The sequence below is a fragment of the Pseudophryne corroboree genome, chromosome 9 (assembly GCF_028390025.1).
Source record: "Pseudophryne corroboree isolate aPseCor3 chromosome 9, aPseCor3.hap2, whole genome shotgun sequence".
Taxonomy (NCBI): domain Eukaryota; kingdom Metazoa; phylum Chordata; class Amphibia; order Anura; family Myobatrachidae; genus Pseudophryne; species Pseudophryne corroboree.
In genome coordinates, this window is record NC_086452.1 from 94,602,524 (window position 1) to 94,615,203 (window position 12,680).

The following is a 12,680-nucleotide window of genomic DNA, read 5'->3' on the forward strand; positions in this document are numbered from 1 at the left end:
GCAGCCCTGAATCCCTATCGGTTGCCGGCCACAGACTCGAGTCTATTGTATTGCATACCTTTACTTGGGAATTAAGTAGAGATACAGGGACACCAATATGAAGCGCAAACAGCCCAAAACACCAGACATATGTAGATCACTCAGAAACTGCATGTAGTATGCCTGTTTCTGAGTAGTACCCAGATCAGCACGTAACTACATCTACTAGCAGTCGCAAATCCTGCAACAAAATCCTTCCCCCATGGACATCAGTGCGGTCAAATGTGCAAGATCTGAGACAACCAATTGTATTTATTATCAGTTATTTATATAGTGCACACATTCTGCAGCGCTGTACAGAGACTATTCGGACATTCTTATCAGTTCCTGCCCCAGTGGAGCTTACAATTGGCATTCCCAACCATACATACAGTACACACACACACTAGAGTTATTTATTTTATCGGGAGCCAATCACCTATCAGTATATTTTTGGAGCGTGGGAGGAAACCGGAGCATGCAAGCACAGGGAGAAAATACAAACTATGGCCATTAAGGCCATTGTGGGAAATGAACCCATGACCTCAGCACTACGAGGCAGTAACGCTAACCATTACACCATCCGGGCTTTTAGCGCCCATACAGCTGTAAAACAGATTGGTGATAAGCCACCATCGGTCACATCGAAATCTGAAACAGTCCTATGGCAAGTTCCCAGTCTGTGATGATGGCATCCTATGCCTGTGGTTGAGAGTCTGTTAAGGCATCAGTTTCCATTGACATGCCACCCACACCCCAACTGAACGGACTATTCTTGCATGCATAACTTTTCCTAAAAAAAGTCTCTGTATCGCTTGCACTGAAGTAAAGAAATGTTCCCGCATGCGCAGTTGCAAAAAAACCATTAAAAAAAAGACAAATACATAAAAACGCACAACTACGTTAACATCGACACTGCGCATATGCGACTCAGGCTAAATATACAGTACTGTGCTAAAGTTTTAGGCAGATGTGGAAAAATGCTGCAAAGTAAGGATGCTTTAAAACAGAGGTTCTCAAACTCGGTCCTCGGGAGCCCACACAGTGCATGTTTTGCAGGTAACCCAGCAGGTGCACAGGTGTATTAATTACTCACTGACACATTTTAAAAGGTCCACAGGTGGAGCTAATTATTTCACTTGCGATTCTGTGAGGAGACCTGCAAAACATGCACTGTGAGGGCCCCCGAGGACCGAGTTTGAGAACCTCTGCTTTAAAAAATAGATGTGTCAATATAGATGTGTCAATGTTTTGGGTTTTTTTTTAAATCAATTAACAAAACACGAAGGTGAATGAACACAGATCTAAATCAAATCCATATATGGTGTGACCACCCTTTGCCTTCAAAACAGCATCAATTCTTCTAGGTACACTTGCACACAGTTTTTGAAGGAACTCTGCATATTCCAAACATCTTGGAGAACTAATCTTCTGTGTATGTATGCTTGCTGAAATTCTCTGGTCTCTTCACGTAATCCCAGACAGACTGAATTATTTTGAGATCAAGGCTCTGTGGGGGCCATATCACCCAGGACTCCTTGATCTTCTTTACGCTGGAGATAGTTCTTCATGACATTGGCTGTATGTTTGGGGTCATTGCCCTGCTGCAGAAATTTTTTTTTAAGCCAAACCTACACCACCCTGATGGTACAGCATGATGGATAAGTACCTGTCTGTATTTCTCAGCATTGAAGCACAAAGAAACGGGCAACGTTGAGGACCGTGGACACAGTGGTCGGCCAAGGAAACAGTGCATCAGATGAAGGAAACATCATGCTTACTTCCCTTTGAAATTGGAAGATGTCCAGCAGTGCCTTCAGCTCAGAACTGGTAGAAACCAGTGGGACCCAGGTACAGCCAATCTACTGTTCGGAGAAGTCTGTCCAGAAGTGGTCTTAATGTAAGAAAAGCCATACCGTCGATGTGGAAACAAGGCCAAGCGACTCAACTATGCACGAAAACACAGAAAAATGGCAGCAGGTGCTCTGGACTGATTAATCAAAATGGAAATATCTGGCTGCAACAGAAGACAGTTTGTTCGTGAAGGGCTGGAGAGCGGAAATAATAATGTGTCTGCAGGCAACATTGAAGCATGGTGGAGGTTCCTTGCAAGTTTGGGGCTGCATTTCAGCAAATGGAGTTGGGGATTCGGTCAGGATTAATGGTGTCCTCAACGCTGTGAAATACAGGAAGGTACTTATCCATCATGCAATACCATCAGGGAGACATCCGATTGTCTCAAAATGTATTCTGCAGCAGGACAATGACCCCAAATATACAGCCAATATCATTAAGAACCATCTTCAGCATAAAGCAGAACAAGGAGTCCTGGGTGAGATATGGCCCCCACAGAGCCCTGATCTCAACACCATCAAGTCTGTCTGGAATTACATTAAGAGACAAAGATTTGAGCAAGCCTAAATCCACAGAAGATCTGTGATTAGATCTCCAAGATGTTTGGAACAAACTCCAAGCAGAGTTCCTTCAAAAACTGTGTGCAAGTGTACCTAGAAGAATTGATGCTGTTTTGGAGACAAAGGGTGGTCACACCAAATATATGGGGGAATTCAAATGTTATCAAACCCCTGATCTCCCATCTAAAGTGATGGGAGATTGCGGGGCAATATTCAAATGCCCCCACTTATCGTACCCATTACACTCGGGTTTAGGCGCGCAAGGCACCTAAACCCGACTAAAGTAATGGGCGTGAGAAGACCCATTTGGGCGCCCAAACGGGTCTCTTTACGCGCATTTCAGCTCGCTACCCCCTGGGATGGATAAGTACATTCTCGTACACATTATTCTTTAAAGGCCGCAAATCCGTCAAAGCACCCTTGCTAAACTTAACCCACATGCGGATGCCCTGTTACCAACCAGTTAACCCCTTCAGTCGCAGCTGCGTCATCATTGCTCGATTTTACATTGGAGGCAATGGGACTAACCCCTTATCCCAACGGTGTAGTGCAGCCCATGCCAGGGACCATGGAAACCGCGGCAGGCGTGATGGAGCCTTCAGGCACCAGTGCTGCAGGACACCAATGCGTCAGATGCCTCCACCACTCTGCCGCGGCCCCCGGAGGCCACTGCATGGTCCGCACTACACTGCTGGGAAAATGGATTTGTGTTACAGAGGGTGATCGCCCTGCTCGCCGCCACCCAGTCCCAGGATCCTCTACAGACGCAGCACAAAAACATGCAAGCAAAACAGACTTTGCTATCTAATTCATGTGACCCGACGATAATGGCGGGGTAAACGTTTCCCCAACGTACAGCAGACTTCTTGGATTTAACACTGTTTTAAAGGAGACACCCACTTGGCCTCTGAGAGTGTGACTGAAAAATTTGTAGATAACAAGTCAACAAAGTCAAATCATGTTTTGTCAATGAATTTACAGCTATTTGCAAAGAGTAACAATAAGCCTGTTTATGCAAACTAATTCCAAAATAAACATTTTGGACACTTTTCAGAAACACTATTTAACTCTGCATGTTCATTTCCAAATAAAACCAGCAGAAATGGTGTCAAATCTCAGCTTGGTTCCGGCACCAATACATCAGAGTCTTGGTAGCTGCTCAATTACAGCCTTACAACATATCGCCGTACACATTACTTTCCTGCTGTCCTTTAAGAATGGACAACAAGATACTTTTGGCTACTCACATAGTCGTGAAATGCTTTTGCTTCACTTGAATGTTCACAGGTGTCTCTACGCTCTGGAGCTGCGCAGTACAGGTCCCAAAACACACTGTGTACGAGAGAGAGAGAGAGAGATAGAGTCAGTCTTTACAGTATCCGCCCTTTCTAGATCTCATCTGCAAACATCCACATTAGGTTTTTCTGTATAGTATAATGCAACAATTATAAGAAAAACTTTAATCCAGCCAAGCTGCACAATAGTGATGGCTTTGACACTTGCACTCTATGTATCCGCAGGTCACCTATGTTCTTAAAGAATGAGTGGCAGCCATGATGTTAGCTGAAAAAGTGCAACATACAAATTACTTAAGAGCCAGTGACAAACTGAATGAACAGATTAAAGCAGCAATCCCATATGGGTTTATTTTGTTCTTTCAATTGCACATGCCTTGGATAACCAAATTTATTAGCTGTTCCATTACAATTCTCTCTCTCATTTTCAAAATCTCTCCTGAGGTTTCAAAATATGGCTTCTAGTCACACAAACTCACACTATGTCAACTAGAGGAAGGGGAGGATGTTGAGCAGACATAGTGGAATTCAATTATTCCTTCCCCCCAGCTATACAACTGTTTCTGCCGATGGGCGCAATATCATTTCAGCTCGCTATCCCCTGGGGTGGCGAGCCGAAATGCACAAAAAGTTACTCGTTTGGGCGCCCAAACCGGACTTTTCAGGACCATAACTTTAGTCAAGTTTTGACGCTTTACGCGGCTAAACCGGACTGATATGGGTGCAATAAGGAAGGGGGGGGATCAATTAAATATCACCCCGCGATCTCCCGTCACTTTAGACGCGAGATCGGGCGCCAGAAAACAATTGAATTCTGCCTATACCGTAGTGCAGAGGGACGTTCCAAAGCCTCTACTCGCTGCATCATGCAATATAAAACTGTGGTTGCCATAGTAGTCCATGAAGCTCAGCAGAATTATTGTAGACATTATGAATAGCAATTCAAAAACAATTGGTAAATACCAACATTCATTTGCCACAATTAAAAAAAGAAAAAAAAAAAGTTATATTTAGAAAACAAACATACAATGGGACTGCAGTAATGGTTCTATAAGAATAATCCACATTCTCAGTGACGACTCAGATGAGTGACGGGTGCTCGTTAATTCTGCGGCAAAGCTTTGGTGAAGTAAAAAATAAGAATTTACTTACCGATAATTCTATTTCTCGGAGTCCGTAGTGGATGCTGGGGTTCCTGAAAGGACCATGGGGAATAGCGGCTCCGCAGGAGACAGGGCACAAAAAGTAAAGCTTTCCGATCAGGTGGTGTGCACTGGCTCCTCCCCCTATGACCCTCCTCCAAGCCTCAGTTAGGTACTGTGCCCGGACGAGCGTACACAATAAGGGAGGAATTTTGAATCCCGGGTAAGACTCATACCAGCCACACCAATCACACCGTACAACTTGTGATCTAAACCCAGTTAACAGTATGATAACAGAGGAGCCTCTGAAAGATGGCTCCCTACAACAATAACCCGAATTAGTTAACAATAACTATGTACAATTATTGCAGATAATCCGCACTTGGGATGGGCGCCCAGCATCCACTACGGACTCCGAGAAATAGAATTATCGGTAAGTAAATTCTTATTTTCTCTATCGTCCTAGTGGATGCTGGGGTTCCTGAAAGGACCATGGGGATTATACCAAAGCTCCCAAACGGGCGGGAGAGTGCGGATGACTCTGCAGCACCGAATGAGAGAACTCCAGGTCCTCCTTAGCCAGAGTATCAAATTTGTAAAATTTTACAAACGTGTTCTCCCCTGACCACGTAGCTGCTCGGCAAAGTTGTAATGCCGAGACCCCTCGGGCAGCCGCCCAAGATGAGCCCACCTTCCTTGTGGAGTGGGCCCTTACAGATTTAGGCTGTGGCAGGCCTGCCACAGAATGTGCAAGTTGGATTGTGCTACAGATCCAACGAGCAATCGTCTGCTTAGACGCAGGAGCACCCATCTTGTTGGGTGCATACAATATAAACAACGAGTCAGATTTTCTGACTCCAGCTGTCCTTGCAATATATATTTTCAATGCTCTGACAACGTCCAGTAACTTGGAGTCCTCCAAGTCACTTGTAGCCGCAGGCACTACAATAGGCTGGTTCAGATGAAATGCTGACACCACCTTAGGGAGAAAATGCGGACGAGTCCGCCGTTCCGCCCTGTCCGAATGGAAAATCAGATATGGGCTTTTGTAAGATAAAGCTGCCAGTTCTGACACTCTCCTGGCCGAAGCCAGGGCTAGTAGCATGGTCACTTTCCATGTGAGATATTTCAAATCCACATTTTTTAGTGGTTCAAACCAATGAGATTTTAGAAAGTCCAAAACCACATTGAGATCCCACGGTGCCACTGGAGGCACCACAGGAGGCTGTATATGCAGCACTCCCTTAACAAAAGTCTGGACTTCAGGGACTGAAGCCAATTCTTTCTGGAAGAAAATCGACAGGGCCGAAATTTGAACCTTAATAGATCCCAATTTGAGACCCATAGACAATCCTGATTGCAGGAAATGTAGGAATCGACCCAGTTGAAATTCCTCCGTCGGAGCACTCCGATCCTCGCACCACGCAACATATTTTCGCCAAATGCGGTGATAATGTTGCACGGTTACTTCCTTCCTTGCTTTAATCAAAGTAGGAATGACTTCTTCCGGCATGCCTTTTTCCTTTAGGATCCGGCGTTCAACCGCCATGCCGTCAAACGCAGCCGCGGTAAGTCTTGAAACAGACAGGGACCCTGCTGAAGCAAGTCCCTCCTTAGAGGTAGAGGCCACGGATCTTCCGTGATCATCTCTTGAAGTTCCGGGTACCAAGTCCTTCTTGGCCAATCCGGAACCACTAGTATCGTTCTTACGCCTCTTTGCCGTATAATTCTCAATACTTTTGGTATGAGAGGCAGAGGAGGAAACACATACACCGACTGGTACACCCAAGGCGTTACCAGCGCGTCCACAGCTATTGCCTGCGGATCTCTTGACCTGGCGCAATACCTGTCCAGTTTTTTGTTGAGGCGAGACGCCATCATGTCCACCATTGGTCTTTCCCAACGGGTTACCAGCATGTGGAAGACTTCTGGATGAAGTCCCCACTCTCCCGGGTGAAGGTCGTGTCTGCTGAGGAAGTCTGCTTCCCAGTTGTCCACTCCCGGGATGAACACTGCTGACAGTGCTATTACATGATTCTCTGCCCAGCGAAGAATCCTTGCAGCTTTTGCCATTGCACTCCTGCTTCTTGTGCCGCCCTGTCTGTTCACATGGGCGACTGCCGTGATGTTGTCCGACTGGATCAACACCGGTTTTCCCTGAAGCAGAGGTTCTGCCTGGCTTAGAGCATTGTAGATTGCTCTTAGTTCCAGAATGTTTATGTGAAGAGACGTTTCCAGGCTCGTCCACACTCCCTGGAAGTTTCTTCCTTGTGTGACTGCTCCCCAGCCTCTCAGGCTGGCGTCCGTGGTCACCAGGATCCAATCCTGTATGCCGAATCTGCGGCCCTCCAATAGATGAGTACTCTGCAACCACCACAGAAGAGATACCCTTGTCCTTGGAGACAGGGTTATCCGCTGGTGCATCTGAAGATGCGACCCTGACCATTTGTCCAACAGATCCCTCTGGAAAATTCTTGCGTGGAATCTGCCGAATGGAATTGCTTCGTAAGAAGCCACCATTTTTCCCAGGACTCTTGTGCATTGATGTACAGACACCTTTCCTGGTTTTAGGAGGTTCCTGACAAGCTCGGATAACTCCTTGGCTTTTTCCTCCGGGAGAAAAACCTTTTTCTGAACCGTGTCCAGAATCCTCCCTAGGAACAGCAGACGAGTTGTCGGCATTAACTGGGATTTTGGAATATTCAGAATCCACCCGTGCTGTTTTAGCACTTCTTGAGACAGTGCTAATCCCATCTCTAGCTGTTCTCTGGACCTTGCCCTTATCAGGAGATCGTCCAAGTATGGGATAATTAATACGCCTTTTCTTCGAAGAAGAATCATCATCTCGGCCATTACCTTTGTAAAGACCCGAGGTGCCGTGGACAATCCGAACGGCAGCGTCTGAAACTGATAGTGACAGTTTTGTACGACGAACCTGAGGTACCCCTGGTGTGAGGGGTAAATTGGAACGTGGAGGTACGCATCCTTGATGTCCAAGGATACCATAAAGTCCCCTTCTTCCAGGTTCGCTATCACTGCTCTGAGTGACTCCATCTTGAACTTGAACTTCTTTATGTACAGGTTCAAGGACTTCAGATTTAGAATAGGTCTTACCGAGCCATCCAGCTTCGGTACCACAAATAGAGTGGAATAATACCCCTTTCCTTGTTGTAGAAGAGGTACCTTGACTATCACCTGCTGAGAGCACAGCTTGTGAATGGCTTCCAAGACCGTCTCCCTTTCGGAGGGGGACGTTGGTAAAGCAGACTTCAGGAAACGGCGAGGTGGATCTGTCTCTAGTTCCAACCTGTATCCCTGAGATATTATCTGCAGGATCCAGGGATCTACCTGCGAGTGAGCCCACTGCGCGCTGAAATTCTTGAGACGACCGCCCACCGCCCCCGAGTCCGCTTGAGAAGCCCCAGCGTCATGCTGAGGCTTTTGTAGAAGCGGGGGAGGGCTTCTGTTCCTGGGAAGGAGCTGCCTGTTGCTGTCTCTTCCCCCTTCCTCTGCCTCGTGGCAGATATGAATATCCCTTTGCTCTCTTGTTTTTAAAGGAACGAAAGGGCTGCGGTTGAAAAGTCGGTGTCTTTTTCTGTTGGGGAGTAACTTGAGGTAAAAAGGTGGATTTCCCGGCTGTAGCCGTGGCCACCAAATCTGATAGACCGACTCCAAATAACTCCTTCCCTTTATACGGCAAAACTTCCATATGCCGTTTTGAGTCCGCATCGCCTGACCACTGTCGCGTCCATAAACTTCTTCTGGCCGAAATGGACATAGCACTTACCCGTGATGCCAGTGTGCAGATATCCCTCTGTGCATCACGCATATAAAGAAATGCATCCTTTATTTGCTCTAAAGACAGTAAAACATTGTCCCTATCCAGGGTATCAATATTTTCAATCAGGGACTCTGACCAAGCTACTCCAGCACTGCACATCCAGGCTGTCGCTATAGCTGGTCGTAGTATAACACCTGTATGTGTGTATATACTTTTTTGGATATTTTCCATCCTCCTATCTGCTGGATCTTTAAGTGCGGCCGTCTCAGGAGAGGGTAACGCCACTTGTTTAGATAAGCGTGTGAGCGCCTTGTCCACCCTAGGAGGTGTTTCCCAGCGCGCCCTAACCTCTGGCGGGAAAGGGTATAAAGCCAATAACTTCTTTGAAATTAGCATCTTTTTATTGGGGGCAACCCACGCTTCATCACACACCTCATTTAGTTCTTCTGACTCAGGAAAAACTATAGGTAGTTTTTTCACACCCCACATAATACCCTGTTTAGTGGTACCTGTAGTATCAGCTAAATGTAACGCCTCCTTCATTGGCAAAATCATATAACGTGTGGCCCTACTGGAAAATACGGTTGATTCGTCACCGTCGCCACTGGAATCAGTGCCTGTGTCTGGGTCTGTGTCGACCGACTGAGGCAAAGGGCGTTTTACAGCCCCTGACGGTGTTTGAGGCGCCTGGACAGGCACTAATTGATTGTCCGGCCGTCTCATGTCGTCAAACGACTGCTTTAGCGTGTTGACACTATCCCGTAATTCCATAAATAAAGGCATCCATTCTGGTGTCGACCCCCTAGGAGGTGACATCCCCATATTTGGCAATTGCTCCGCCTCCACACCAATATCGTCCTCATACATGTCGACACACACGTACCGACACACAGGGAATGCTCTTAACGAAGACAGGACCCCACTAGCCCTTTGGGGAGACAGAGGGAGAGTTTGCCAGCACACACCAAAGCGCTATATATGACAGGGATAGCCTTATAATAAGTGCTCCCTGTATAGCTGCTTTTATAATATAATTTTTGCCACTATTTTGCCCCCCCTCTCTTGTTTTACCCTGTTTCTGTAGTGCAGTGCAGGGGAGAGACCTGGGAGCCGTCCTGACCAGCGGAGCTGTGTAAGGAAAATGGCGCTGTGTGCTGAGGAGATAGGCCCCGCCCCTTTTTCGGCGGGCTCGTCTCCCGCTCTTTAGTGGATTCAGGCAGGGGTTAAATATCTCCATATAGCCCCCGGAGGCTATATGTGAGGTATTTTTTAGCCAAATAGGTTTTCATTTGCCTCCCAGGGCGCTCCCCTCCCAGCGCCCTGCACCCTCAGTGACTGCCGTGTGAAGTGTGCTGAGAGGAAAATGGCGCACAGCTGCAGTGCTGTGCGCTACCTTTAGAAGACTGAGGAGTCTTCTGCCGCCGATTCTGGACCTCTTCTTGTTTCAGCATCTGCAAGGGGGCCGGCGGCGAGGCTCCGGTGACCATCCAGGCTGTACCTGTGATCGTCCCTCTGGAGCTGATGTCCAGTAGCCAAGAAGCCAATCCATCCTGCACGCAGGTGAGTTCACTTCTTCTCCCCTAAGTCCCTCGTTGCAGTGATCCTGTTGCCAGCAGGACTCACTGTAAAATAAAAAACCTAAGCTAAACTTTTCTAAGCAGCTCTTTAGGAGAGCCACCTAGATTGCACCCTTCTCGGCCGGGCACAAAAATCTAACTGAGGCTTGGAGGAGGGTCATAGGGGGAGGAGCCAGTGCACACCACCTGATCGGAAAGCTTTACTTTTTGTGCCCTGTCTCCTGCGGAGCCGCTATTCCCCATGGTCCTTTCAGGAACCCCAGCATCCACTAGGACGATAGAGAAAAATAATAATAATTGTTTCGGAAGCCCCTTGTCTAGATCCAAAAAGTACAGCAAAGTTAAATTGCTGCAGTAGGCTACAAAGATTACAGAAATCCCCACACCCTGTTGTGCCTGTTAAGAAGAGAAAAAGCCTCGTCTCCCCAGGAATCACCTGAACCTCCCTACTGGGTTAATCCTTGCCTACTCCTCCACTCTCGCCGCCAAGAATTTCTTCCCTCCCAAGAATTCTAAACAGAAATTCTGCTTAAGGACAAAATTTTCCTAAAATGTATAAATAGGTCTATAGCTAGGTACACACTATACAATTATCTGGCAGATAATCTGCCAGATCTGGATGGTTGGAATGAAAATCTGGTAATGGATGAGAGCAAATGACAAACACTGGAAAACTAGCAAAACCTGTTCATACAAATTGGTTAAACACAAATTTAACCAACTTGGATGTTGTCCATTTTGCAGTTTTTGGGAGCAAATGGTCGGTTGTCATGTGCTCTCATACATTACCAGATTTCCATTCCAACCAGCTAGATCTGGCAGATTATCTACCAGATCACTGTATGGTGCGTACCTAGGCTAAATCAAGATAATTAAAATATGCTACAGGTGAAGTTTTACTCACCACCACCATGAGTGTAAGAAACCTGGAGGTTCACCCAATGTAATGTTCTTCTCCCACCTGATCTGTAATAGAAAAAGGAAAATTAGGATGCAATACGACAAAGAAAAAGATAAAATATTCCACTGAATTCACAGCTTGATGATAAATATGTGTAGACTGTACTCTTGCAAAGCCACACACCTGCCTAATATATCTAAATAAAAGGTCTGCAATGCTACAGAGAAGGCAGCAATTTAACAAATAACTTCATCGACCGTACAGATTATCGGGGACGACATGAAGGAGATCGGTGAAATTCACAACTGCATCCCTGGGAGGGTGGAGTAAGGCAGAACACAGGAAGACTCTCCACCACCACCACCATAACTATAGTCGGGTGGTCTTCAGGTTGCCGGCGGCCGGGGCTACTGGCGACCACCATACCGGCGCCGGAATCCCGACCGCCGGCATACCATACTACACTACTATAGTCCAGTGGTTCCCAAACTGTGTGCCTAGGCACCCTGGGTTTCTGAGAGACTCTTGCAGGGGGTGCTTCGGATTGGTGGTCCAGGACCAAATTAAAATATTTATGGTAAAAGTGATAGGCAAAGCCAGTGCTAGTGTCCAGCAATCATAGGACATGTGGACAATCAGAAGCACAACTGTGCACCACCACATAACTGACCCTAAGGATGACAGGTAGGCATAATTTACTTCATTTAATATTTTTTTTCCCCCATTTTTTTTTTATATTAACAAATAATATATTTTTAACCGTGGGGTGCCGTGAAAAAAAAAAAAAAAAAAAAAAAAGATGATACTCTAGGGCACTGTGATTTAAGAAAGTTTGAGAAACACTGCTATAGTTTTAAGAACACTACACATTTACTGAAGACAGCTAGTTCTCACCTCAGAAAGGAAAGTCTGCGCAGATTTCTGGGCACCGACATGAAGCAGATACTCGTATACATATAGTGCAAGTCTACAAAACAAGAGTTAAATAATATTAAAAGTTAGACAATATAATTAGATATATATACACATACATACACACACACACACACACATACAGGTTGAGTCTCCCTTATCCAAAATGCTTGGGACCAGAGGTATTTTGGATATGAGATTTTTCCGTATTTTGGAATAATTGCATATCATAATTAGATGATATGGTGATGGGACCTAAATCTAAGCACAGAATACATTTATGTGTCATATATACCTTATACACAGACTGAAGGTCATTTTAGCCAATATTTTTTATAACTTTGTGCAATAAACAAAGTGTGTCTACTTTCACACAATTCATTTATGTTTCATATACACCTCATACACACAGCCTGAAGGTCATTTAATACAATATTTTTAATAACTTTGTGTATTAAACAAAGTTTGTGTACATTGAGCCATCAAAAAACAAAGGTTTCACTATCTCACTCTCAGTCAAAAAAGTCCGTATTTCGGAATATTTGGATATGGGATACTCAACACATATATATATATATATATATATATATATAACGAACAATGTATCAAGAAATTCTGTCCACAAAGAAAACAAAAAAAC

At 45.6% G+C, this 12,680-nt stretch overlaps 1 protein-coding gene across 4 annotated transcripts in view; it reads right to left on the bottom strand.

Annotated features, from left to right (window-relative positions):
• Positions 1 to 12,680, bottom strand: part of SSBP3 (single stranded DNA binding protein 3) — an 89,137-nt gene that overhangs the window by 64,585 nt on the left and 11,872 nt on the right. For all 4 annotated transcript variants that reach the window (XM_063939647.1, XM_063939645.1, XM_063939646.1 and 1 more), the window contains exons 2-4: positions 12,023 to 12,095; positions 11,132 to 11,193; positions 3,680 to 3,764 (exon numbers count right to left, since the gene is read on the bottom strand). In XM_063939647.1, the coding sequence (XP_063795717.1) occupies positions 3,680 to 3,764; positions 11,132 to 11,193; positions 12,023 to 12,095 (220 nt within the window). The remainder of the gene's footprint in view (positions 1 to 3,679; positions 3,765 to 11,131; positions 11,194 to 12,022; positions 12,096 to 12,680) is intronic.